Source organism: Mustela nigripes, chromosome 13, assembly GCF_022355385.1.
Source record: "Mustela nigripes isolate SB6536 chromosome 13, MUSNIG.SB6536, whole genome shotgun sequence".
In the NCBI taxonomy this organism is placed as follows: domain Eukaryota; kingdom Metazoa; phylum Chordata; class Mammalia; order Carnivora; family Mustelidae; genus Mustela; species Mustela nigripes.
The window spans coordinates 31658263-31686261 of record NC_081569.1 but is presented as its reverse complement, the minus strand read 5'-3'; the positions used below and the strand labels follow the sequence as shown (position 1 = coordinate 31686261).

General features: G+C 51.2%; 1 protein-coding gene and 1 long non-coding RNA gene across 3 annotated transcripts; one reads left to right on the top strand and one right to left on the bottom strand.

Annotated features, from left to right (window-relative positions):
- Positions 1-4: 4 nt before the first annotated feature.
- Positions 5-1341, top strand: LOC131999199 (uncharacterized). Its single transcript, XR_009399046.1, has 2 exons — positions 5-761; positions 906-1341. It is a non-coding gene; the product is annotated as an uncharacterized LOC131999199 (long non-coding RNA).
- PKM (pyruvate kinase M1/2) lies at positions 963-27847 on the bottom strand. 2 transcript variants are annotated; one of them, XM_059371910.1, is made up of 11 exons: positions 27718-27847; positions 16305-16486; positions 15644-15735; positions 11008-11139; positions 10393-10579; positions 9674-9944; positions 8043-8193; positions 7713-7865; positions 4889-5055; positions 2338-2519; positions 963-1684 (listed from the first exon to the last, which is right to left on the bottom strand). In XM_059371910.1, exons 2-11 carry the CDS (start codon positions 16456-16458, stop codon positions 1578-1580), a joined length of 1596 nt encoding a protein of 531 aa, XP_059227893.1. In that variant the 5' UTR covers positions 16459-16486; positions 27718-27847; the 3' UTR covers positions 963-1577. The 2 variants fall into 2 exon arrangements, with proteins under 2 accessions (XP_059227893.1, XP_059227892.1); XM_059371909.1 differs by lacking the exon at positions 4889-5055 and adding an exon at positions 4330-4496 and having other exon boundaries at positions 27718-27846.
- Positions 27848-27999: the final 152 nt, after the last annotated feature.

The window sequence follows — 27999 nt, the reverse complement described above, 5'->3', positions numbered from 1 at the left end:
GTACCTCCAGACCCGCAAGTCCGGGTGGCCCGGGCCTGGGTCTTCACCTCCTGCCCCTCCCAGCAGATAGCTCGCGTCCCCTCCAGGTTCTTCCTCCTCAGCCCTACCGCAGCCAACTGCAGCAACCGGTTCTCGTCCTTCTCTAAAGCCTCCCGACTCAGAGCTCCAGGGTAGGTTTCAGCTTCTCCCCACAGCACCGACGGGACAGGAGTTAGGGAACACAGGACATTTTAAACAGGATAGTCGGGAAGTTGGACAGCCCGGGAGGCGGAATGCTTTTGCGCTGGGTCCTGAGGAGGGACTGATGGCCAGAAAAAGCTGAGTGGCACGATGAGACAATATGCTGGGCCTTCAGAATGAGGCCAAAGCCCTATTCCTGGAGCCCACCCGACCTTCAAGGACCAGTGCTTCCTCCCACCAGGTAGGGCTTGATTCTTGAGGGGTCCGGAGAAGTAAGGTGCAAGCCAGATTCCGTTCCCTTCCTAAACCTCTCTGAACCACTTGGCCCTGTTTTGTCATGGAAGGGGGTAGAGTACTGGCAGACAGTGGGGCACAAAGGGCCCAGAGAGAAATATTCTGAGCAGAAGCTGGTGTTCTCCTACAGTGCCCTTACTAGGGACATCCGCTGGTGAAGATCTAACCCACCAGAGCAGAAGAGAGGGGACTTGTCTCTGCCTCTCCTCTTTGGTCCAAATAAGCCAGTAAAATGTCCCAGCTGCGGCTCACAGACCCAGCTACCGCCTCCTCAGGGTGCTGAAGGGGTACGTATCTCTACGACAGTCATCTCCTCCTGTTTTCCCAACACCTCTGTACACCACAGAGGACAGGAGGGCAGGTGGCCTGGGTCACCACACAGAAGTGACCACCAGGAGGTGCAAGGTTCTTGCTGTTTTTGCTCTACTCAGATGGTGGGTTTCACCCCTCACCCCACTCCGCCCCCATCAGAAAAGAGAGGAACCGGGTGCTTCAGCTGTTGTTTATTGACACACAGGTAGGCTCTATAGCAACGGGCCTGGAGGCGGCTGCAGTAGTGGGGAAAATGGGAGGGTGGAGTGTGCCTGCAGCGACAGCTGAGTGTAGGAACAGACGTGCACAACGCACAAGGGGGAAGTGGGGGAGACGGAGGGGGGTGGAGAAGCAAGTAAGGGCCCGAGCCAGTCTCCTGAAACTGGAACCACTGCCCTATGCTGCTACTCTTGCTGGTGGTCTCTTGACCCCAGGCCAGGATTAGGAGTTCTCTGAGCATGTTTTCTACAGGAACAGAATGGAGTACGCAGAGGAGAAGAAGCAGGAGCTGTTGCCCTCCAGGTTAAACTCCAGAGCTTCCAGTCCTGCACCCTTCCTTCATCCCTTGCTTGGGTGAGGTCACACGATGTGCAACCCAGCTCTGGGTCACCTCACCTGAACAGGGCCTTAAAAAACAGTCATGTTTTACAGGGGCATTCAGCTTCCCTGGCATCCCAGCCCACCAGCGCCACGTGACAGCCCCCAAGTGAGCACTACAAGCATTGCTGGCCTAATGAATGGAGTGGGGGAAGGGGATGGGACAGGGGCTGGAGGAGGGGCTCTGGGGCCCATCACGGTACAGGCACGACACGCATGGTGTTGGTGAAGCCGGAGCCGGGGCGCCACCCAGTCAGCACAATGACCACATCGCCCTTCTTGAAGAAGCCTCGGGCCTTGCCTGAAGGAAGAGAAGAAAGTTTGGTGAGTGAAAGCCAACCTAGGCAGGTATGCACCTAGCTGACTCCTCCAAGGTGGGAGATGCAAGCAGGACTGCGGACCATTACTTCCTTCCACCACAAGGTGGCGAGAGCCTCCCAGCCCAGGCAAAGCAGATGAGGGAGGCCGAGATATTTCCTTATCAATGGAATGGCAGAGTTGCCGGGGACCTTTGGACATCATTCATTTTACACTCTAGAGGGTGGAGTGCTTCCTCTCACATCCACTGTCACCTCCTTTTATCAGGGACAAAGGCCATGAGTACATAATCTGTGTGTATGACACCCCACAGTGTAGAAGCCGTGGCTTTTTTTTTTTTTTTAAAAACCCTCAGTAATGAGCAAATGCCTAAGAACAGACACCCATGACTACCCAGGATCCTTTTTGTTTGGGGCTCCCCAGACTGGAAGAGAGAGATAAGAGGAAGTTGGTGGCTCAGCCCAGAACTTCAGGGAATGGGAAGGAGGATTCAGAGAAGACTCCCAGGGAAGAGAGTGAGGATTCTTGTGCAGCCTAAGGTCTGCCTGTTCCCTTTTGGAGGACTCTAGGGATATCAGTGCTCAAGCACCCTCCCCACACCCCTCCAGGCTCTAGCTCTTGCTCCCAGCCACGCACCAACATTCATGGCCAAGTTCACCCGAAGGTCCACGTCCTCAGCCCAGGCCTCCTGCACTGGGTCCTTACACACCACAGGGAAGATGCCACGGTACAGGTGGGCCTGGCGAGCAGTCTGGTGATTCCGGGTCACAGCAATGATGGGGGCACGGGGGCGGTATCTAGCCACCTGGTGAGCAGACCTGAAATGGGATGATGGACGTGCAGAAGAGACCATTAAACGGTGTTCCAGAGCCACCCGGGATGCCCCACAGGGCCTTCAGCACCAGCTCACCCTCTAATCCAACTCACTCTGCCAGCATGAGACCCTGGCCATTTTAGCACGTGCTTCCATGGCCAGGGAAGCCTGTCATCCTCTACCTTCCAAGGAATAGAATATGACCCTTCTTCCTATGCTCTGCTACCCACCTGCCTTCCTCTCCTTCATACAGCCCAGGGCCCCAGGATTATACCAACCCAGCATGGACAGTCTCACCCATTCACCCGACATGGCCTGCAGTTGGCAGAACCCCCTCCTCTGAACTTTTCCACTCTGGCAGATACAGCCCTGCCCAACCTCACCAGCACCCACTCCTCTTGCTGCCAGCAACAGCTACAAGCCAAGCAGCATGTGAATAGCACCTGATTCCTGACATCTGCGAGGAACAGGGTGGAGCCCACCAGTCCCCCCTGGGAATGTACAACATAAGCCTTCTCTCCTGCTGTGCCCTCTCCCCTGCCCACACAGCCACCTTGGCCCTGAAGCAGTCTCAGCAACTGGGCTCGAGAGCCAAACCTGAGGATTTCTGAGCAAGGCTTCAAAATCTGGGTATTACCCAGGAGGCAAGACCGGGAGATGAGAAGGTTAGTGTGGGAGGCTCTCTGCCTGTGAAGGCTCCTCTGGAGGGTAGGGGACCCCTTGGAGCCCCAGTGCCAGATGCTTCCTTGCACACAGACACTACCCTTGTGGTTGTAGATGTGTCTTGGGAGTTGGGGAGACTTGCTTGCAGGATCCCCTGGGCCTCAGAAGGCAAGCTCTAAGGACACTCAACAGGTGTCAGGGAAACTTAAGCCATGGCAGAGCAGAGACTGCCCCTCTAAAGGCCTGGCTCCATACAAGGCTTTCAGAGGGAAGCAACTGCTGAAGTCGGGACTTGTGAAAGTGAAATCCCAGAAGACTGGAGCTAAAAATAGCCGACCAGCAAAGGCTGGACCTTTCCACAAAGGTCAGCCCTGATGGCGGGAGCTATTTATCCCGAGCCCTCTGCTGAGGGAATGTGCATAGACCTCGTGCCCTAGTTCTACAGGCTGCCCCACCTGCCGCTCCTTGGTGCACAGCAACCCTGGAGCATGGAGGCAGCCAGTCTGACCCCCTCCACCCTTCCCTTCCAGGATTCCCTCGTGGCCCTGGGGGCAGGGATAAGGAGCATACTCCCAGACGGGGGCAGTGACAGAGGCTAATAACTCCATGACCAGACGAGGAAGAGATCCCAGGTCCAAGGCCAAGCACAGGCCTCAGCTTGGTGGCACGGCACCAGAGTGCCAGCGAGACAATGTGGTGACCTTTCCTGGTCCTGAACCCACTTGCCTTTGGGGCCCAAAGACAGACAGGGACAGAAGCACCAACCAAACAGCACGTTGGGGAACATCATGAATTTTCTGAATAGAACTTTTAAAGAACACATGGTAGCTGGAAGGAACAAAACTGGCCACCTTTTACTTTTTTAAAAGATTGGCTTGTAAGTGATCAAATAAGCATTGTAGTGGGTCTATCTGTATGTAGTTCTGTAACTAAGTCTCTGGTTTATCTCGAGGCTGTAAACTCGCTTTGGATACAAATGCTCCAACACCACCAGGGAGTGCTGCCTGGAGTCCTTTGGGCCCAGGTGGCAGGCCAAGGGGTCTTACCTGGGCTCAGGGCCCTCCGAGCCCCGTTCAATGCACTGCTCTCAGGACGCCCACGGAAGGTGCCCCGGAGCAGGGCATCCCCTGGGAGCCACTGCCACCTCCTACCTGCCGGACTTGGTGAGGACGATTATGGCCCCACTGCAGCACTTGAAGGAGGCCTCCACGGCGCCCACGGCGGCGGCTTCTGTGGGGTCGCTGGTAATGGGCGCCAAGCGGCGGAGTTCCTCAAATAATTGCAAGTGGTAGATGGCGGCCTCTGCCTCACGGGCAATCTAGGGGAGCAATATCCGTCCAGAGGGACAAGAGGGGGACAGAGCTTTGTCAGAGCTGCGTCACAAGGGAGAGGGAGGGGAAGAGTCGCACAGACAGCTGGAGAGGGACATGGCCCTGCATGTGAGGGCCAAGAGGCCAAACAGTGGAGGGGCTGAGCTGAGCAAGATCAAGGCTCACAGGAACGAGTCCCTCACCAGCAGCCTGTGCCATCCACTGCACCTACCGAGCTGAGGGCCCTTTTGGTCCTGCCCTGCCCTGACCTCCCTGGCTGGCTTCCTGCAGAGAAGAGGACCGGAGCCCAGGCCCCAGAGGCAGGGCCCTAGCGTTCTTCTAGATCAGCTGGAGCAAGAGGCTGGTAGTCCTGCGGAGTTACCTGCCCTTGGGGCCCTACCTGCCAGACTCCGTCAGAACTATCAAAGCTGCTGCTAAACACTTATAAGAAGCCTCCACGCTGCCCATGGCCATGGCTTCCATGAGGTCTGTGGAGTGGCTCGAGCCTCGCACAAGTTCTTCAAACAGCTTGCGGTGGAACATGGCTGCCTCAGCCTCACGAGCTATCTGTAAGGTTTAGAGGGGGGGGGAAGAGGCAAGAAGAGGGAAGGAGGAGGGAGAAAACGAGAGACAACACACGGAAAGACAGAATGGGGAATTAATCAGAGGAAGGTGAACTTGGGTTAATTGGCTAAATCTGTCCTTCATGCAGATGCAAAGAGGCAGCATGATGGAAGCCCCAGGCTCAGGGATGGGTGGAGAATTACCAGCATCGACTGATTGCTGCTGCCCTCCCACAGAGGGAAAACTGGTTCTTCCCTTTGGGAAGGGGTTTTTGATTGGGGGCAGGGGTACAGGGAGACCACATGGCGGCAAGCTCTAGCACTCGGCACAGAAGCGTGCCCAGGCTGGGCCCACGCCACTCCCTGGCAGGACCTGACCATGCTGCCTCATGACACAGCTCACAGGAAGGAACAGGCCCTCCCTCCTCACATGGCTGTCTGGTTACCGCAGGGCTGGGCGCCTGGCTTCCAGGCACGGGGCTGCTGCGAGCCCTTCCAGTGGCCGGCCGTGGGATCACGCTGAGTAGCGCCGCAAAGCTGGGGTCAGCTGGAGCCAAAGCCACGCAGCTTCACCGTGGTCCAAGCACAAAGGTGGGGAAAATGGCAGATTGGTGAGGGGCACGCGGGACAGCCATGTGAAGGGACAGATGCCTGTGGAAGCACACAGGTGAGCGCAACAGGACACTGGATCAAAATTTAAGGATTATCACAGTCATGAGAAAGCCATTCAGTTATTCACAGACCACCTGCTCAGAGAGCATCAAGGATTGAAAAGACAATGTAAGCTTCAGAGGACTATAACGCAATCACCAGCATCTTAGAGAATGAGGGGTGTGGGGAGAATCAGAACATCTCATTAACTTGACAGTAGAAGCAAGTACGTGGCAGGATTTACTAGGTTAAAGGTTTTCTTCCTCTAAGAAGGGACGGCATGCAGTCCAAAGGACAGGAGACATGAACAGGAAACAGAACCATACCTGAGATTACTAGCCCTTAGTTATGGGTGGTTAATGGCCTCAGATACAAGAGAAAGCAGTGGATGGTTAAGAGAAGCTCTCAGCCAGTGTTAACTGGGGGTGTGGAAAGGAGAGGCCTGCACCACTTAGCCCAGAGCCCATCACTTATCTTCTGAGCAGGGCCATCCAAGCCCTTGGTTCTCTCTAAGGTGTCTGTTCAGAGGAAAGACTGGGATATGGAAGAACAGAAGCTCAGAGGCCAGAGCAGGATTCTTATTCTCTGAGCCCAGTACAGGCCCCTGCTGGAGACCCGACCTCATCTCCAGCTGGACAAAGCCCTCTGTTCCTGAAGAATACTGGCTCTGAAGCCAGCAGATCTGGGTTCAAACTGAGGCTGTATCATCACATAATCCTCCTCTGTAAGCTGGGGTGACATCTATCACTCAGGGAATACGGAGATTACATCAATCTATAACCTAGTAACCGGACACACAAAGTGAAGGAGGAAGGGGTATTTATATCTGGGGGACTGCAGGAGAGGGGCACCACACAAAGGGCATGGGGATCCTTTGCTGATGGGAAAGGAATAGGAAGGTCAAAGAAAAACCACTTCAGGATCCGAGGCGAGTTTGCTGAGCTCATGTTATAAGCACTGACATTGGACCATTTTAAGAAAGTGAATTTGTGGGCGCCTGGGTGGCTCAGTGGGTTGGGCCGCTGCCTTCGGCTCGGGTCATGATCTCAGGGTCCTGGGATCGAGTCCCGCATCGGGCTCTCTGCTCGGCAGGGAGCCTGCTTCCCTCTCTCTCTCTCTCTCTGCCTGCCTCTCTGCCTACTTGTGATTTCTCTCTGTCAAATAAATAAATAAAATCTTAAAAAAAAAAAAAAAAAAGAAAGTGAATTTGTAGCACGGTCTCCCAGGCCTCAGGAGGCCTGGTAACTGAACCCTAGGTTAACACTTCACCGCATCTACAGCAGGACCAGACAGGGCTGGGGAGCTGAGAAGGAGCCAGGCAGTGGGACGTGGCCAAGCTGAAGCGCCTTGAGAGCTAGCTGCCTGGTGGGGGAAGAAGGGCCACCTCCAGGACCCTTCTGGATGCTCTCACACCAGGACCAGCAGGCTCGGTCTCTTTCCACCTGTATCGACTTATGGACTTGCTGTCAGTCGCCAAACCCCACCTTCCAGCCTGAGGCGAGTGCAGCAGCTCAGCAAAGCGGGCCCGGCTGCTGATGCCATGCATGCAAGGCCAGCTCTGTCACCTGCACGCCAGCTCGGTGCACCCAACAGCCTCCACTACAGGCCCGGGGCCCCCGGCGGAGGCACCTCATGTGGGACAGGTGGGGACCCAAATGGAAGCCGGACAGGTGGGCTGGGAGGAGCCCAGGGCTTTTCCCAGAACAGGACAGAAGCACCTGGGTCCTCTGGGCTGTCCAGAGAAAGGGGCAGATTCACAGCCTTGACACCGGAAGTGAACTGTCTGAGGACAGATGGAGGAGAAGGACACCTCCAAAACAGGAGGGAACAGGAGAGGGTGTGTGGGCAGGGAAAGCAGAAGAAAAAAAAACCAAGACACCCCTCTCCCCCAGCACACACCTCCTCACTCCTGTTGTGACTCAGAGGATCACAAAAGGTTGTGGGCACAGAAGCCTAAAGGGTGTGGCTCCATAGGGGAGCTCGCCTCCCGGCCCCGCCCGGACAACTCACCAGGTGCTGCATGCGCACGGCCTCAAGCGGGTAGTCCCCTTTGGCGGTCTCTCCGGACAGCATGATGCAGTCAGCTCCATCCAAGACTGCATTGGCCACATCACTGCCCTCAGCCCGGGTGGGACGGGGCTTCTTGATCATACTCTCCAGCATCTGGGAGGACACAGAGCACAGTGAGATGCGGCCGGGGCGGCCTTCAGAGAGGAAGGACTACATACTGACTCCCTGGTGTGTGTGTGTTTGAAGGGGGGGGGGGGGGATCCTGGGAAGAGACCAGGCAGCACCACCCCATGCCCCCCCAAGCGTGTGAGCATGAAGAGAGGCACATGCCTGCGTCGCACAGATGACGGGCTTCCCAGCTCGGTTGCACCGCCCGATCATCATCTTCTGAGCGAGGAAGACCTTCTCTGCAGGAATCTCAATGCCTAGATCACCACGAGCCACCATGATGCCATCGCTGGCTTCCAGAATCTCATCAAACCTGCCAGAGGGGGTAGGAAGGGAGAGAGGCTCTATGGAACAAGGCCACAAGAACAGTGAGGCTCAGGAGGTTCTCCTACATTCTTGGACTCAGCAGCCCTTCACCGGGAAAGCTGTCCGTGACCTCACCCTGGGTGTGCAGAGGTGACAGAGTGTCCCAGCTATCTTTGTCTCCCAAGGCAGGCTAACAGTTCCACTTGCTGACCGTCTTTAGCACTAGTATGGGAACATCACCGAAGGGGCCAGGGAGAGGACAAGGATTCTTCCAAAGCGCCATGGGTTTGTTTCCTTTCCACCAGCATCTCCTGAGGCCCCTCTAAGGGCATCTCTCTACCACCGGCACTCCAGCCAGCACTTCCCAGGCAGAAAGAAGAACACAAGGCCAGCTGACTACTCCTGATACAAAGGTCCGTGGCCGTCCAGCAAAGGATACTTGAGGGCTGCTCCTTGAGACAGCCTCCTCCCACCTGCTGAAGGCAAAAGGATGTGTGGCTTTGCCTGGCCTGCGGCCAAGGTCAGCTAGCATAACCCACGGTTTATCAGGACGGCAAAGAGGACTCCGTGTTGCCTGGTACAAAGGACATCTACACAGAGCTAAGCACGGCAAGGTCAACGGTGGGCAGGGCCAGTCCTCTCGCCCTCCCCAAGTACACACCTAATCCACACAAGCAGATCTAGGGTTTTAGCTGTGCTGACTTATATTCCTAGTAGGGAGCCCAAGAGGAACAGATGTCACCAAGCTGGTGTACTCACTTGCTCTACCTAGGGATACTGGGGAGGTAGTGACATGGAGCTGGGCCCAGGCACACTGGAGGAGGCATGCGCTTTCCTCCAGGAAGATGATGTGCCAGAGCCAGCCCAGGCATCAGGCCAGCTGCTTCCTTCATGAAGACAAGGACACCAGGAGCTTCCACAGATCTCCCAGGTGAGGGACCAAAAAAGAGCCCCTTCTTAAGAGCCTGCCATCGGGGAAAATGGTGGCAGAAGTGGAGGATGAGGGGAAAGGTCCCTTTATTCCAGCAAAGCAGTGCTTCTGATCAGAGGGACAGCATAATGGCCTCTAACCCTGTAAGCACAGACCCATTCCCCCTCCAACACTGGTCCCCGAGTCTATGGGAAGATAATACACCTTTTTTCCCCCTTCATACCAATGGCTTGGGGCCCCTGGCTGGCTAAGTCAGAAGAACGTGCAACTCTTGATCTCAGCGTTGCGGGTTCGAGCCCCACATCGGGTGTAGAGATTATTTAAATAAACTTTAAAACACAAATAAAACCAAGTAAATAAATAAATACGAATACCAATAGCCATCTGCTCCCCTTCTTCAGGTGTTTGGATTGAGCAGGTCTGGCCTCAGCTAGAGAGTCTGTATTCAGATGGGCAGGTTGCCAGGTCTAGGACCTGGGTATTCATGGGATATGGTCTGCTTTTTACAAAGTGAGGCTGGGGCTGAGGGAGGCAGGGAACAGAGAGGGGCACTCACCTCCGAACTCCCTCGTGATTCTCAATTTTGCTGATTATCTTGATGTTCTTCCCTTTCTCTCCCAGGACCTTCCTGACTTCATGGACGTCAGATGCCTTGCGGATGAAAGATGCGAACACCATATCTACATCCTGCTCTACCCCAAATTTCAGATCCTGGATGTCCTTTTCCGACACAGCAGGCAGGTCCACAGCGGCCCCAGGGAGGTTCACACCCTTCTTGCTCCCCAAGGAGCCACCGTTCTCCACCTCCGTCACCAGGAAGTCAGCACCTGCACGTATTTGGGGATGGGGGGGTATGTTCAGAATTCAGATCCCAACTCACTACCTGTATAATCTCGGCCAAGTCGACTAACCCGTCTGTGCCTGTTTCCCCACTTGTCAAACTGGGATAATAACTGCTCAGGAGGATTGTTTTAAAATTTAAATGAGTTACCACGTAAAATGCTTAGCATAGTACCTGACTCTTAAATATTAGCTGTCATTCCCAGGGAGGAAAGCAGAAAAGCAGAAACAGTGAGGATGGGTAAAAATTTCAGATGCTCCCCGAGCGGGCAATAAAGTTGGACTGAAGTGTGTTTTAAAGCACAAGGAATAATAAAAGGAATTCCTGAGAACAAACAGAGCGGACCTTGCTGTCAGCCAAACTTCCCACCGTCCTTGGGTCAGGGGACGTTTAAAGATGGTTCCAGAGCATGACGTGCCACCTCCTGTACCTACCTTTCTGCTTCACCTGCAGAGAGATAAGCCCGTCGTCCACGTAGATCTTGCTGCCCACTTCTACCACCTTGCAGATGTTCTTGTAGTCCAGCCACAGAATGTTCTCGTCGCACTTTTCCATGTAGGCATTGTCCAGGGTGATCTTGAGCGTGGCCCCTTTCTTCAGCTCCACCTCCGCAGTGCCGCTCTACAGACCAGAGAGTAAGCTGCGAGCCCACAGAAAAGCTCTTCCCCCCTGGGGAACCATGCTCATCACATCTCCACCAGAAGTGACAAGAAAGCTTCTGGCTCTGGGAATCCCTGATCGTATTCTTGATCTTACCTCAAGGAAGCCACCCAAGGAAAACCTACAATGTTTTAGTCCCACTATGTAAACAAAGGCGGGGGGGCGGTGAAGGACAGAGACTTAAAAGCAGGTTTTTAGAGTAAAAAGTGCGTCTCTCTCTGTGTTAAGCCAAATACGGCAAATCAGCCTTTTTGACAGTGACGAACAGGACTCTCCCGTCTAGGATCTGAACTCCGAGGAGCGCCTGAGCTGGGCAGACTGCAGAGGCTGGCTCTCTGGAGCCCACGCCCTCCTGCGCCCTCCCTCTTGCTGCTCCCCACGATACTCACGCCCTTGATGAGCCCCGTTCGGATCTCGGGTCCCTTGGTGTCCAGGGCTATGGCAACCGGCCGGTAGAGAATGGGGTCGGAAGCAAAGCTTTCCGTGGCTGCGCGCACGTTCTTGATGGTCTCTGCGTGGTACTAGGGGGAAAGAAGGAAGATGGAATGGGTGGTCCCACACGAGGACCCAGCGCTAGAGCTGAGGCGGATCACTCAGGAAAAGCCTGTGACGTTCTAGACCACCTTCCACATCTCGCATCAGGCTCAGCCATTCCCCCTCTACCTGCTCCTGTCGGTCTCCTAGGCTTCCACCCCCTTCTTCCACAGCACTCACTCACTCAAGGGCCAATCTTAGAAACTTCAGAATGCTGCCACCAAAACCCACTACAGGGATGGCATCAACACCATCAACACGGTTCAACATGAAAGCAGCTTGTCCTCCTTATGTTCCCTGGGACCCATTACACTCCCTCGGCAAATACAGTGGACTACTGGAGTACAGACCTTGCCCCTGGGTGTGGGTCACACTGGTCTGGCAATCAGGGTCAGACTCTGATAGATTTGGCAATTCTGAGCTTTTCCTCTATTGATCCCAACAACAATTCAAACTCCAGAGTTATTTACTTAAGCTCACAATGGCCCAAGCTAAACAAGCCACTGCTAAGGTCCCGCAGACCTGGTTTTCACAATCACTTTCTGGAGTGGCCCAGGAAGACTAAGGATGGCCTCTCTCCAAACCAACAGTCCTGACCTCCATCTTTTTCCTAAGCCATTGCCCTTTTCTCAGTTGTCACTATGATCTGACTAAAAATGGGACTCAAAGCCAAGACGTTAAGAGTTCTTCGGGGAACCAAGGTTCCCGCTGCTGATTAGAGGCACGGAGGTCGGCACCTGTGAGCCTTGTCCTTCAGCTGGTCCAGGAGACCAGCACCTGCGAGGCAGCTAGAGGGGAGCTGGAACCAGAGTCCGAGCTCCAAGGACGGCTTGTTTTCGGGGGGCAGAGGTCCGTACTCTGAGTTACAAATATTTCTTTCTGTTGCTGGCTCACAGTAAGAACAGCACAGAATAAAACATGGAGGTAATTTTTTTCTTGAAGGAATGGGTGTTTCATGTTGTCAAATGCCCTTTCCTCAGAGCTGATGGAAGTCCTTAGAACAGACGTGAGCCCTTAATGTCACCATCATCTCCTACTGGCCACTCAGTTTCATCCCAGTATGGACTTCGTGTTCTTGAGTAAAATTTACGTGGGTATAGGGCAGGAAAGTTCTTTCAGTAGATGGCTGGATGTGGGCTGCTGAATTTTACCTTTGCTGTCTGCTTCTCTCTAAGCGAGACAGAGCATGCATGCTAACCTGCCTGCTTAGGCTACTGTCCTGGTCTCATCTTACTCTCAGGGTGTGTTGGCTTCAAAGAACATAACTTGAAAGACTTCTATACACGTGGCTCTGAAACGGCATGACAGAGGATGTAACCGCTTCTCCAAGGGGAGACAGAAGTATGCCATCCAAGTCCTCAAGGCCGGTGGTCTGAGCAGAGCTAGAGCCTACAGTCACCTTTTCAATTTCTTCAAGCTGTTAATCTATTTATACTTTCCACTTCTTGGACATTACCTTTTCTTGGAAGATAAGTCAATTTCATCTCAACCTCTAGAAGTTAAAGTGTAAGTCTTTTTATGACTTTTAAACACTCTTCAAATGTATGGGAAATACTCCCTTTTCCCTCTCTTTTTATTTTGTGCCTCCTCATTCTTGACCAGGCTTTCCTGGAAGTTTCTGTTTTACAGGGGTTTTTAGTTTGTCAAATTTATTTTCTACTTCATCAAGTTATGCTTTTCCTTCATGCCTTTTAGATTATTTGGTCCCTAGTGTTTTATATATTTGGTCCCTAAGTATTTATTTCATTTACTTTCATTAAGACTTTTGCCTTCTGCTAAGTACATTTAAGTCTGTTAAGTTTTCTTTTTTCCTTTTTCTCTTTTTGGGGCGTGGGGCGCAACAGAGAGAATCCTATGCAGACTCCACACTCAGCAGGACCCTGAGATCATGACCAGAGCCAGAATCAAGAGCCAGATGCTTAACCGACTGAGCTGCCAGGATGCCCATGCCCCTCTTAAGTTTTCTTGATTACTGTTAGACTTAAAATTTCCATAAAAAAAAAAGTTAAAAGAAAAATATATGCCTGAGAATATGAGGGAGTCTCTGTAATTTTCATTTTATGGAACTTGAGGGGTTTTGGTGCCCTAATAAACTGTATAATCATAAGCATGTGTTTTTGTTCTTGGAGGCCATAAAGCCATCTACTGTACATGTATCGATGAGAATATTAGGTCTTACACTACTCAAATCCTCTATCCTGGCATCTCTGGGTACATCTCTGGAAGGTGTACTGGTGCTACAGTCTCCCACTATGGCGTGGTTCCGCTGGATGCAACCAAGTGGTAAGGAAGTCCATCAGTCAACACCGTCCTTGTGGAAAGTTCTAAATCTAGGTTGTCTCAAAGTCAGTATCTCTGGGACCACATGTTCAGAAGAACACATCGTGCGCACCTGAACTGGCAGACGGGGCTAGGGACACCATGGCGGGCAAAGCCGGCAGGAGATCAGATGCAGACAGTACATGTCCCTCTGACAGCGTCAGGCAGAGAAAGTAACTTCAATGCTGTTTAGAAGGTATTTAAAAATTGTCAAGAGCTGGGAAAACCTGGTGCAGCCACTAGTCCGAGGAGCCTATGAAGAGCCCCAACATGAGGTCAAACTGTTTACGTTACATGATGCAGTATGAGAATTATTTCAGATGAGTTTCCAAAGCCCTGACCCCAGAGACTACTGTATCCTGGTCAAAAACTTCACACCTGCAACAAGGGCCTGGGTGTGTGTGTCTGTGTGTGTGTGGTGTGTGTGTTTTAAACCCCAATTCGATTCTGGGAATAAGAACTGAAGCAGAGATTATTAACTCCAAATGCCTCCTGTAGTCTAAATACACCCAAATCAATACACTCTATGTTAATAAAAAAATATATAGAATAAATAAAGACTAAAAAGGGAAAATAAACACACCCAAATCCCTGGGCCAGCCCCCCCCCCCTCCGGCAAGTGCAGCAGACACCCCATGGCCTTGCTGTTTTGGAGCTGTGGCGGTGTTAATTTACTGGATTGGCTGGAAGAGGCCATCAAGCCTAGTTAAAGGTCAACTTCTTAAAATCTATTTCTGCTGCTTCTGCTGCACATAGGAGACCCTGGCACAGTACAGCAGCAGGGATCAATGGTGAACCAATCCCCACTGGTATCTTTAGCTCTTTCTTTGGGCTAACCTAACACTTGCAAAAATTCCTGGTAACTCCTGACAAGGACCCCGATTTTGGAAAATTACAGAATGGCAGCACAGACGTGTCTTAAGGTGCCTGAAGCACTAGCTGAGCACAGCTCCTCTAAACTTGGTCAGGCCCTCATGACATTTGGAGGCCGGACGTCTGCCAGGCCATAGGCTGTTTATGAAACACCAGGTTAGGGAACCCACGAGTCTCACATTTCCAGAAGGAGAAATTCACTTCTTGGACTGTACTTTCTGAGGCTTTATTTTTAGTCTAAACTGAACACCGGTTTCCAAATGCCACAGGGCAACCCCTCACCACTTGTCTTTACAGGGTAGCATTTTCTTTATTCCGAATAGGAAGTATCAGAAGTCAAGAAAGGGGAAAGTCATGCTCATTCATTTCTTCTGTATCAATGCCAGTATGAAATCCTATGGCTTATGATGCAGCCCAGTGGGTTTTAAAAGGAACTGTCCCTCAGGGAACCTCTATTTCTCCCTCAATAGGAGTCTGGAAACAGGAGTGGGGACAGAGCATGTCCCAGGAGTTGCCACCTGGTCCCTGGACAAGTCCTCCGCCCACAGGGCAAGTCAGATCCTACACAGCCTCAGCAGACACACTCCTCCCGGGCTGCCCGAGAAGCGTGCTGACTTCCTTTCAATGCACCTGGGAACCCCTGGGAAGAGAAAGGCCAGCCACACAGCACTGATCAAACAGGGTATTCTGTGCTAGAGTGTCGGTACGGAGACTCACCACTGAACTCGCAGTGGTAGAAACCCCTCTCCTGGACCTGCTCAGTTTCTTGGGTCTAAACTAGGCCAGAAATCTGTCTTCAGGGTGACCTTTTGGTTCACCTCTGCAACAGGAACTGTTACAGAGACCCAGAGGTAGGTGGTGTCAAACACTGTGACCCTGGTCCCTAATAGCTTACATGGCGCTCTCCAGAAGACCCTTCCACTCTTTTCTAAGTTTCTTTATTTTCCCAGCAATCTCTATACCCAATGTGGGCCTGAACCCCCACCCGAGATCGAGAGTTGCATGCTGCACTGCCTGAGCCAGCCAGTGTCGCAACCCTGGCACTTTTGTCACCACAGGTGTGTGGGAAAACCATGGCCAAAAACCAAAGAGGTTGTCTCTGTGTAAGGAGACTTGGCCAGGTAGGATGGCAGGAGATGGGGGAAGGACAGCAGGGACAGGCCAGTGAAGAAGATCTCTGCACTAGCTCTACACCCTAGATGCTTTCTTGCCTGATTCTCTGTGGCTAAATGAACAGAGCACTGGCACCCAATTTCCTGCACGCTGCCCCAGGGGCCAAACCGTCTAGCTGAGGCTCACCTCATGGGTTCCATGAGAAAAGTTCAGACGAGCCACATTCATTCCAGACTTAATCATCTCCTTCAGCATCTCCACCGATCGGGAAGCTGGGCCTAGTGAGAAAAAAATTTTAAAGGCAAAGTGTTAATTATTCAAAGGAGAAATAACACTTTTAAGTTTGAAGAGCCCTTGATAGTCTTTTCCCCTGAATTTTCCTCCTACAAATCGCTTAAGGTTCTTTCAAAAGCAGATAAAGGTTGTTACTGTGTCTTGTTCACTGTCTTGATTTAAGGGGACACTTCTATTCCAATCAAATCCTACAGGCTCCTATCTAACATGGAAAGCCTGAATGAGACTCCGCCAACCCTCTCTACTCTCCCCCGAAAGCCTAGCCAGTTTTCCCACCACAGAATCTTGGTTGCACGGAACATGTCGAAAAGATCTTCCCTAGATATCTGAGATGCTCCTAGAAGATGTGCTAAGGAAGACACCATCAAAATTCTGCCTTTAGCAGCAAAGAGAGAGCATGCAAATTCCTTACCTCAACTTCCCAGGACCCTAGTCCCCACAAGACTCTGTGTAGCATCTCGCTCAGCACCCAGGTTTACCATGTGTGTCTCTTCCGGAAAGAAAAGATCACGGCCCTATGAAGCCCTTGTTTTGGGGGGGCACAACCGCTCACCGATGGTACAGATGATGCCAGTGTTCCGGGCCGTGATGGGTGGTGAATCGATGTCCAGACGGCACATGTGTTCCAAGAACGTGTCAGCCATGGCCGCGTGCAGCTGCTGGGTCTGGATGAAGGCAGTGCCGACGTCACTGTGAGGCTTCGACATGGCTGCTGAGGTCCTGGATCCAGGGGAGCTGAAGAGGGAGAGTGATCAGTCTTAGAAGCCAGGTGGTTAATACATCCCTTGGCGCAGGAGGCTGTTTCCTGCTTACACATTAACTCAATAAGCACACTTGTGCACAAGCCACAGGGAGCCCCGCCACGCTCCGGCCGTGTGGGCACTCCTCAAGTCAGGCTGAGGGTTCACACGACCTCGAGCAAGCAGAGCAGACCTCAAAGAACAATTTAAAACCTCGTACCCAATGCAGTACTTCCCAAGTATCCACTGTAAGCAGACCTCCCTTACGATGGGCTACTACCCACCTTGACAGTTTTCCTGTTAATCCTAATAACATTTCACAGCCACTACCTCCAAATCACAGGCACTGCCTCCAAAGAAAGTTGTAACCAATCTTCCAGTGAAATAACCAGTAATATAAAAACAGACTCCTTTAGTATCTTGGCAAATACAGATTTTTGTATGAGAAGCTATCCCAAAGCTATAAATGTCTGTTATAGGGTAGGGCATCCACATTGGTTTTTAACAATTCCCACCCAAACTCAGAAGTTACCTTCCTGGTTGCAAAGGTAACACCATCCAGGCAGTCCTCTGAGCTCTGGAAGACGAGATTTTCACTAACCCGGAACACTATCTACATTCATTCCTCAACTCAGTGTGGTAGGGGAGCAGGTTCCAGGTCCCTGACAGACAGTAAAAACCAGTCCTTGGACAGGAAGCAAAGATGATCCAAAACCCTGTGTGCACAATCTTTTGCCCCAGGAGTCTGTACCTAAAAATGACAATTACCTTTGGTCCACAGGACTTCAGGACCTGCAAAGCAATTTGCATAAACCAGAGATACCCCCACTGGCACTGGTCTGGTTCTGAAAACATTACTGCTACTTTCACAGGATGGTTATAGCATGAGGAAATTAAGACGGCTTGCCAAATCCTCTTCCCAACTGATTTTCTATTTTCTGATACACCATCCGAATTCCCCTTCAGCCCAGTACACTGCAAAGACTATCTGTTTCAGGTAATTAACCAAGCCAGGTCACAATCCTGACAGCTGGTCCCGACCTTTGACTTCTTCATTACTGACTAACAACTAAACTCACTCAGCCAGTTAGTAAGCTGATTACAAAGACCTAAAGAAGCTTCCAGGCAATGACTGAAGAACCATCAGGTAAGGATGTTGAGTGTGAAACTCCTCATCACAAGGCTGTCCCTTCCTCCAGCTCTCCTCCGACCAAGGGCTACTCCTCACACCCTTGAGCCTGAAGGCTTCAGCCCAGGCTCCAGAACAAGCCCCTCCTCAGCCCTGTCCCAGCTCCTACTAAACCTCAGGGCTCTAAATCAAGGCACCCCACATATATCACTTTTACTCTTTCTCCTCCTGTCCTTGACTTTGTGGCCTCTTGGGGTAGCTCAGATACAGCAAGCATCTCAACCCGTCTCTGCTACCTTCAAGAATTCTGATTAAAAGCCCAAGAAACTCTGTGACCAGCTGTCAGCAAACCTTCTGTCAGCTACTGAAAACAGATGACTGACTACGAGTCCTGAGCTACAAAAGCTAAAACTTTAAAAAATAGGGACATAAGATCCTGGCCAACTAGTCCACATGCCAAATGCACTGTTCCTTTCAGTGTGTACTTCCTGACTCCCTAATACACACCGGGCACTAAATCGAAAACGTCTGAAGGTCCTCTCCTCCGTGACCTATTAGGTTTCATATCTTTTAGCACCTAGTCCTTGGAAGTATTCCAGGGTCTGCTGAATGACCAGTATCTCAATGCCTTGTGGTCAAAATCAAAGCGATACCGCCCTTCTCCCCTTCCCCACATCTGAAGCACTCAGGAACTCCTAAAGGGACTGCCTCGAAGGCCAGGGTTCCTTTATCGAGTGCCCTCCGAGCACAGGGTGGGGCTTAGGTGCCTCTGGCTGTTAAGGGAACATGACTGGAGAGATGGCAGCAGGGGGCACGCCCAGCCAACTGGAACACAAAGGCCTCCTGTGGCCTCCAAGTGGAGTTGTCATCCAGCCTGAGGACTGTTATCGTGAACAAAGTAAGATCTGAATGAGTGGGTTAGAGTAGCTAAACCCCAATCTTCTTAAAAATCACCAGCTGCCAAAACCAAAAACACAAAAACAAAAAACAAAACAAAATCATCCGCTGCCTCTAGACCTGAGACATGAGGGTTTCCTTGCAGAGACCTGGCTGGGGCCACAGGTTACTGGGTCATACCTTGTGTTCTCGGGGCTTGGGCTTCCGGTGACATAATGCTCTTTTTTGGGCTCAGGGTGCCTCCTTGGCCCCACTTGCAAAGACCGCTCGGAGCTGAGTAAGGTTTGCTCTGTAGAGCTGTACAAGGATCAAGGTAGAAGCTGAGTATAACTGAAGTTCTTTGGGGTAATGGAAATATTACCTTATTAACCAGGTAACTGGGTGGTAGCTGCTCCTGGAGATTCAGCTAGGTTAGAGAAAAACACACAGATACTCCCAAGGAAATACCAAGAACCTGGTCATGGATATTTGCAGGTAAGTTCTTACTGTCTTCTCTATGATGCTTATCTCCCCCCAAATACCCAGATTATCTTCCCTCTAAATTCTCTTTAAGTCTGTGGCTTACTAACATTTCACTATTCTATTTAAGAACCTAGTCATGGGATGCCTGGGTGGCTCAGTCAGTTAAGCGCCTGCCTTAGGATCAAGTCATCATCACAGGGTCCTGGGATCAAGTCCTGCATTGGGCTCCTTGCTCAGTGGGGAGCCTGCTTCCCCCTCCTGCCTGCTGCTCCCCCTGCTTATGTACTCTGACAAATAAAATCTTAAAAAAAAAAAACAAAAACAAACAAACAAACAAAACCCACAAAAACAAAACCTGGTCCTTCCTGGGTTTTTGAGAGAAGGGATACTAAATTAAAGATACATAAAAGACTGAAGTGTATCTATGCAAATAGTAACAGCTTGTCATCCGGAAGGGAGGATTACAGCAAATTTTTTTCTTCCCTTTACTAATAAATTTACTGACATGAAATACTTTCTTATTATGAAAAATCACAGGGCGCCTGTGTGGCTCAGTGGGTTAAAGCCTCTGCCTTCGGCTCAGGTCATGATTCCAGGGTCCCAGAATCAAGTCCCACATCGGGCTCCCTGCTCAGTGGGGAGCCTGCTTCCCCCCCACTCTCTCTGCCTACTTGTGATCTCTATCAAATAAATAAATAAACAGGGGTGCCTGGGTGGTTCAGTGGGTTAAAGCCTCTGCCTTCGGCTCAGGTCATGATCCTGGGATCGAGCCCCTCATCGGGCTCTCTGCAAAGCAGGGAGTCTGTTTCCCTTCCTCTCTCTCTGCCTGCCTCTCTGTCTACTTGTGTCTCTGTCTGTCAAATAAATAGATAAAATATTTAAAATAAATAATCTTTTAAAAAAAAATCACAAACGCACCTTTTCTGAAATGAAATATTTGCAAGTTTCCTAGTAAAAGTGTTGGAATTAAAACAAAAGTGAAGCCTCCAGTTTCATTATCAACCATTACTCTACACACTTCAGGAATACTCTGTTTAAATGTGGCAGAGGTGAGATAACACATCTCAGGCCCTAGATCACAAATGCATTGCCAGACCGTTCCACTGGCTTAAGAAAGCCAACCTCGATGCATTCAGAACCTCAAAGAGAAAAAAAAAAGTTAATATAGTCCGTACAATTCTATGCCAAAAGCCTGTTAGTTCCACACCCAAATCCAGCAAAATCTTTATGACAAGGATGTTCTGGTACAGAAGGGTAGACTCCAAGGACAGGAGATGCCATTAGCAGATACAATTATACGGCACACAAACAATAACTCTATTTTACCACCTCAAATGAAATCTGAGGTGTTGCAAGCTCTGAGTTTTTGTCCACCTTGCCCATGAAATGCAAAAAATAGCAAATGAAAAAATTATTTGGCGTTTGAGTGGATTTCCACACCAGCAATTAAAAAGAAAAGAAAAAAAAAGAATTAAAAAGCATGCTTGTCCTGACTCCTACGAAATCTCAAAAGGCCCTCAAAGACCTCTACCAAACCAGAGAACTCAGGTCTCGTCCCCAGGGATTGACTGGTCTCCTGACTCAGGCTGCGCCCTGGAGCCTCCCTTGCTGAAAAGGTCAGCACTCTGCTGCCTGTCTCCCGGGTGTTCCAGAAGCCTCTTCCTCCTGAACACCAGGTGCCCATCCTGCCAACCACCTAACTCTGGTTCTTCCTCAAACACCGTGGGACTCTCCCCTGGCCCCAGGGCAGCAGCCCAAGCCGTGGTTTCTCAGGGTGGGCCTCTGGGAAGAGCTCCCCACCCTCGTGCTGGTCATGTGGACAGCAGCCTGCCAGGACATGCAGCCCAGCCTGTGTCCGACTTGCTATTGCATCCTCCTCCCCGGGAGGCACAGACATGCACAGCCAACCTCCAGCCAGCAGTGGAGACCCGGCGTATCCACTGATGCTGGCAAATGCTGGGCCCAGGTACGGGAACCTTATTCTTGAGCCTGAGCCCCTGCAGTAGAATCTTCCTCAGAGCCATTTCTCCTCTGTGAGAAACGAGACACCATGAGAGGCCTTAGTGTAGACCTAGAGAAGGGGTTAGGCACAGTCACGCCTCAGCTCCATGTGTACCTGGTCCTACCTTTCTGTTCTCTAAAACTAGAGCGTCCTCCGTGCCAGACACAATTCTCTGGCCACACTCCAGAAACCAAAGTGGAAGGGATCATATAAAAAAAAGACAACATGCTGCTTCTCAGAGCCAGTACTGTTGGCAAGTTGTGCTGGAAAGATTCACGCTTCACTCCACCAATTCTTTCACAAAGGCCCAAATCATTCTGCCCTAGTAAACCAGCCTGGCCCAGAGCCTGTATGAGCGTTAAGGCAGTTTTTAATCAGACTGCTCTGATGCCGACCTCACCATACACAGCTACCCCATCACGATGCACCCGACGTCCCCAATTGTGTTCCTTGTTCTGTCATCAATGTGCTAGCTACACCTCCAAGTCTCCAAGCCAGCACAAGGAAGCCAGCACAATTCCCTAATCTTTAGAACAGACGAAGTGTTCAGGCCAGCCTGCTCTCAGGAGTTCCGAGATGAGAAAGCAACAGAATTCCCAAGACAGGCCCTCATCTATGACAAGAAGATCAACATGGGTGCTGGGTCACCGAAAGAACCTAGTGAAGTCTGCACCAAACAGCTGTCTGTCCTGATCTACAGTTAGAGTAATGCTACCGTGCATTTGCATATGGAGCAGGGTATAGAGGAGAATCAATTTTTAGCTGTGGTCCCTTCTACCCTCAGCAGGCTCGATAACAGACAGCAAAGTCTAGCTTACCTGGTTACATAAAACAAATGAGCCCACGCACAGGTTCAGGTAAAATTCCCTTCCTTTATTTATTCAGGGCTAAACCTAAGGGACTTCAACTTTGTAAGTAGGAACCTCAGGTCCTGTTTCAAACTAGAGTATGACTAGGACACAGAAGTGGATACAAAATGGCCCCACCCCCACAAAGGACCACTCAGCTCCAGGGCAAGAAGTCCCACCTCAGAGAACCTTCAGATGTCCTTGCTTGACCACAGATGCTCAGAGCAGAGAACTGGTTTCAGTCTGAAGGAGGAAGTCTAGATGAAGCTCTTGTTGCCCTGTGTTATGACGCCTCCTTACAAGGCTTAACAAAATGAGGCAGTGTTTTCAGGCAGGATGTTCATACTCTGGAAACGGCAGGGACCAGGGAGTCTAGTTTAGGGCCCTTCAAAGTCAGGTACAACGAGGATCAGTGACAGCCTCTGCAAGGTGAGGCCATCTCACCCAGCATTTACAGGAGGAGCTGTCCGCATCCCAACTAGAGGGAGAGGAAGGGGGGATGAGGGAGGAAGGGCCAAGCCAGCTCTCCAAGAACAATGACCTAGTTTGTCTGACTGGTCTTCCTACAGTGACCTTCACAGGTCTGCTTCTTAAAGATTTTTTTTTTTTTTAATTTATTTAGTCAGAGAGAGAGAGCGAGAGCGAGCACAGGCAGACAGAGTGGCAGGCAGAGTCAGAGGGAGAAGCAGGCTCCCCGTGGAGCAAGGAGCCCGATGTGGGACTCGATCCCAGGACGCCGGGATTATGACCTGAGCCGAAGGCAGCTGCTTAACCAACTGAGCCACCCAGGCGTCCCCACAGGTCTGCTTCTATTTTACTTTCAACTAGAGGGGAAAAAGAAAGAGAAAGAAAGAGAAAGAAAAAAAGAAAGAAAGAAAGAAAGAATTTCTACCTGTATTTCTACCACCCAGAGGTGACCACTAGCATTCAGCCAGCATTCCTTCAGACTTAAAAAAACCAACCAACCAACCAAGACCATTACAATTTTGTGGTTGATTTTCCCCTCCATCCCCAGGCCTCTCGAACCCTTTCCACAGCCCATCCCGAACTTTGACACCCAACCACTGTCAAGAATTTTGTATCCTTCTAATCTAAGTTATCTATATCTATACCGACCCCTAGAATATTGTTTTCCTAAAATGCCCTAAGTAAAAATAAAATAAAATAAAATAAAATGCCCTAAGTAGAATACTGTACAAGTAAACCTCTTGCTTTCTTCTGCACACTTGAGACCCCTCCGGTGGGTATGTAGTCCTAGTTAACTCGTGTGCACTGCTATCCTGGCCCATTGCATGACCACATTAATTTATGTGTTCCCTTACAGGTTGGCCATCTGCCCCCCATTAAGTCAATTTTTCCCCTATGAATCAACACAGTAACAACTCTCCTAGTACATGGCTCCTTGTGCAAGTGTGAGCTTCTATATATATATCCGTTAATGGAATTCTTGAGTCACATGTATGTTTACTTTCTATTTTACTAAATATCGCCAAATTGCTCTCTAAAGTGGTTCTGTCCACTTACAACCAACCAGGACCAGTTCTGGCCTTCTCACACCTCTACCAACATTCAATATTGTCAAGAGCTTTAAAATGTTCACCCTCCTAATAGGCGGTATTTAGTCATCTGCTTTCTAGTGTAGTAAAAAAGAGGGATACCAGAGTATCAAGTCTCTACTTCCCTACCTCTAACTACATCAAAACTCCCAGGGCTACTGCAAACTATACCATGACTGGGTAATCCTTTTGCACTCATTGCTGCAAACATGGAAGACACCAGTTGTCTCAAGTTCAATAAATACTAGCTAGCTGTAGGTTGATTTCAAAGGCTTGGAAGGAAGAGGCTCCTTTCCAGAGACTTTTCAGACTGGATCAGCTAAGCTGGCACTATCATAGCTGGTCGTAGCATCTCCCCAGACTAGGGCCCCTGCCTAACGTTCCAAACATAGCTTGCTGGCGTCAGGAAAGAGAGGCTTAGAGCTCCCCAGGAGCTTTGCCTATGGACAGAAGTCGGGGAGGTCTGTCTCAGAGGCCGCCGGAGGAACTGCAGCCTGGCTCACCCTCCTACGTGCAGACAGGCACAAACCACTGCAGGGGCGGGGCGCCACACCACTTGGTGGCCCCCCGCCAACCTCCCCTGCGGAGCTCTCCTGGCAGAAGGCTGAAAGGCCCACCAGATGTTGCACACCACCATCCCCTCCACACCCTGGCTCACCTCCCCCGAAACAGCTCCTTTAACAAAAGCCCCAAACAATCACACTATTCATTTATCTAGTCTAAGGCTGGCTCTTAGATCCAAGTCCCCAGAAAGTGTGCTAATATTAAGAACAGTCTTCCTTGAGCTCTATTCCTAGCTGTCCCAGAATTGAGGTTTAAAGTGATGACTCACGGTCCTAGAGGACTTTTTAAAAACTTTTTTCTTTTTTAAAGTAATCTCCATGGGGCTCAAACTCACGACCCCAGTCAACAGTTGCATGCTTTACCGACTGAGCCAGCCAGGCGCCCCTCCTCTAAGACCTCTTAGCCAGGAAATCATTTCTGTACCTCTCAACATCCTCATATGGGCGACTCACCCTTGCAGTGCGCCAGCTAATTGAGATTTGACTGTGGACGTTTGGAATGATTCAGAAATAAAATGTCAAATGAGTCATTTTCCCCCTACCTTGAGCTCAGTCTTCACTCTTGGTGAAAATAACACATCCTGACATGCCTTCATACAAGCTGAAGCAAAGTAAATTACAATCAGGGTAGTGTGAGTTGATAATGCAAGAGCTGCGTTTTTTGTACTTTCTAGCTGGTAAGGCACTTCCTCATTTCTTCTATTGCCTCAACATTAAGAAACACGCAGCTTTAAGAAATAAAATGGCTTTTCCTGTGAACCACCCCCCCTTGAAACAATCAAGGCACAAAAGCAACTCCTACGAGGTGCTAGCTGTTTGGAGTCCCAGCTACCAAATCTGCCAAGTCACTGGCAAATTATTAGAGACCCGATAACGCTTTTTGTTAAACTATAAATTTAAGCACTCCTAATGCAGTCCTTAAAATGGGAGCAGCTATAACCAAGGCAGGAAGAGAGACTCATGTCCACTGATTTTGACTCAAGTCCAGTAACTCAGAAAGGAGTTTAAAGACTTTTTTTCAGTCATTGTTATTCATGACCATGACAGCTCTCCCCAAAGCCCCCCCACCCCCCAACACAAGCCTCAGGAATGCAGGTGCGTGGACTACACGGCCTGGGCATGGGGTTCGGGGTTCTGCCACACTGTGTCTAAGCTCAGGACAGTAGAGAGAGCTGGGGCACCTCGACAACCATTTTCACTTAACTGAAACCATTTTTAACTTGGGGAAAATGCATGCTTCACTATTTGACTCACTAAACGGAGAAGGGACTTTTCAAACCTGTGAAGACCACAGTGCAGTTTCCCACTCACCCAATGAAGAGAATTCTCTCAAAAGCAGATAAGTTGAAAGGCTGAGTCATCTTCCTCTCAGAGGCACCCCCCCTTTCCCCCACCTGGTGATGGGTTACATACCCTTCCCCTCAGGATACCTTCCCCACTGCATTTCCCAACAGCATCTCTGGGCAACAGGAGAGTAAATTATTTGCTAACAATGCCACAGAGCAGGTGTCCTGACCTAGGGTATCCTCTGTAGCCCAGGGAATGGCCACACCCTCAGTCCTGCCAACAGGATGCTACTGTCTCTGCCTCCAATCCTAACCTCACACTTATCACCTGGCTAAGCAAATCCTTAAACTCCACCTGGAGCAGGTGGGGACAGCGTTTACAGATCTGAGTTTGGGAGTTGCAAGTTTGTTTCTACTCTCACAGCCCAACACCCAAGTGCTGGAATTCTGCCCCTCTTTGTCTATAGGACCTGATGCTCAGGAGACCAAAGTGCTGCTGTAGCAAGTAGAGAGCTGCAAGGTAACATTATTAGTTACTCTGTAAACACTCTACCAGGATCCCTTAAGGGATTGGTTTCCAGGAGATGTCTGGTATTTAGAAACCTGACTAAATAGTTAATCCCAAAATTAACTCTTGAGTGTGTCTGGGGATGGCATGGAGAAGATAAGCCCTCATGCTCCATTACAGTTCAAGTAATTGTGCTCAGTGACCAAAGAACACACCTGGAGCCATTTCTTCTGGATATCTCACTAGAGATTCGGCAGTGCAGTGCACAGAGTTTTCAACATATATACTTAAGCTAAGTGTATAGTAACCAATCCTTTTAACAATCCTGAAGAAAATGTTACTACCAGTTCACACATGGGAAACGGAGGTCCTGGGGAGGCATTCCCTCCACCATTCCTATATGTTAATGAGTCAAACCGGATTCTAAAAGCCTATTCACTTCCCAATGCTTCTGACCATCATGCCTTGACCTTAGCTATCAGACTCACATGTACAGGAGAGGATCAATGTCTGGGTTTGAAGAACACGGATAAAAAGCCAAGGAATGCTTTTTCATGACTGGACTTTTAAACAAGCTTCACATTGGAAGGTACTCTCCTGCTTCAAACCCGGGGTGTGATGCCACTTTGTGTGGCCTTTCTCCACCACCTTCCTTCCCTCACCCAACAGGAAGCGGTCCCTGCCTCGGAGCACTTACCACTGGTAACTTTTATGTTAGTTCTCTAATGACACTGTTGAATGTTGTGGGCTGTGACATTTCTAGTCAAGCCCTCTCCCCAAACAGCTTAGCACACAGAGATTTTATGGCGTGAACGCGGTGCGTGGCGCCAAGCTCTGGGCATAATTCTGCCTATAACCTGCTCCCACCCACCCGAGACCTCAGTGGTCTGCGATCCCGGAGCCTATGTTCAGCGAGCTGAGGCTGCACTGGTCCTCCGGAGGGCGGGGCAGGGCGGGCTCCGGGCCGGGACGTGCAGGCCCGCGGCGCCGGGAGGCAGCCCCGCGACCCCTTCGGGGCCAGTGCCGCGAATCCCGGGAGGCCTCAAGCAGGAATGCGCCACAGGACAACCCCCCTTTCCTCCGTGCAGCGGGAAGGCCGAGGGTTACGTAATCTTCCAGCTGCGCCCGGGGCCGCCACTACATCCCTCGGCCGCACGGGAGCCGGCCCTGCCCATCCGCACACCGCGGCGATTCGGGCGATGAGTGCCGGATGCGGGCCCGGGGCTCCAGGACCCACATGCTGCAGAGACCCGGGAGGCGGGGGGTGCAGGCGGACGTGACCAGGACGGAGGGGAGGGGCGAAGACCCGGGCGGAACGAATCAGAGAGCCGAGGAGAGGGATGCGGAGGAGCGGACGTGACCAGAATGGAGGGAGGAGGGGCAGAAGCAGAGCATGAATGGGGGAAGGGGTAAGCATGAGGGGGACAAGGACGCGGGAAGAGCACACGACGCTGAATGGAGGCGGCACGGGGGAAGGGAGCTGGGGACCGGATTTCGAGGGGGAGTTTACAAGGAAAGCATCAGAATGAGGAGGACATGGCCAGGGTGAAGACGGGGAGGAGGAATGGTATTGCTGAAGGGGGGAAGGAGAACAGAGGAGTGGGGGGTGGAGGGAGGAGAGGAAGGAACCCGATGAGGAGGGAATACTGAAAGGAAGGCGATGATGAAAGGAAGGCGATGATGAAAGCAGATCGAGAAGGAGTCGGGGATGGGGCGGGAATGGGGGTAAGCACTGCGGCAGGAGAGGGCCGGCTTTGGAAGAAACAGGAGCTGGGGGTCTGGGGGCTCTGAGGAGCAGGCCCTAGGCGCGAGCTGCCTTTCTCCTCTCTCCCGACCTCAGCCGGGTGCAAGATGCCCGGCAGCCTGCGCCGCACCGGGTGTGGGTGTCTTGAATGCACAGGCGGCCGGGATTCCGAACTGGCTGGGCGCACGGAGCCCAGGTGGGGACGGATGGCCCGGCCTCTGCCCCGCTCACCTCCGGCGCGGTCTCGCTCGAGCTGCACTGCCACCGTACAGAGAAGTAGAAGCTCGCGACGCCCCTCCGCTGTGCGAGAATCGGCCGCCGAGCCCCAAGGTTATCCCGGCTGCGGCCGCCGCAATCCCTCCGCCGCCCCGCCCCGCACCCAATCCTGGCTCCGGGCTCGCCGGGCCCCGCCCCTCGCGTCCTCGCTGGGCGCAGTCACCTTCAGGAGGAAGTGCCGTGGAGCTCAACGCGCCTTCAGGTTGCCCTTTGGGAAGGACTATATTCCGTGGCGGA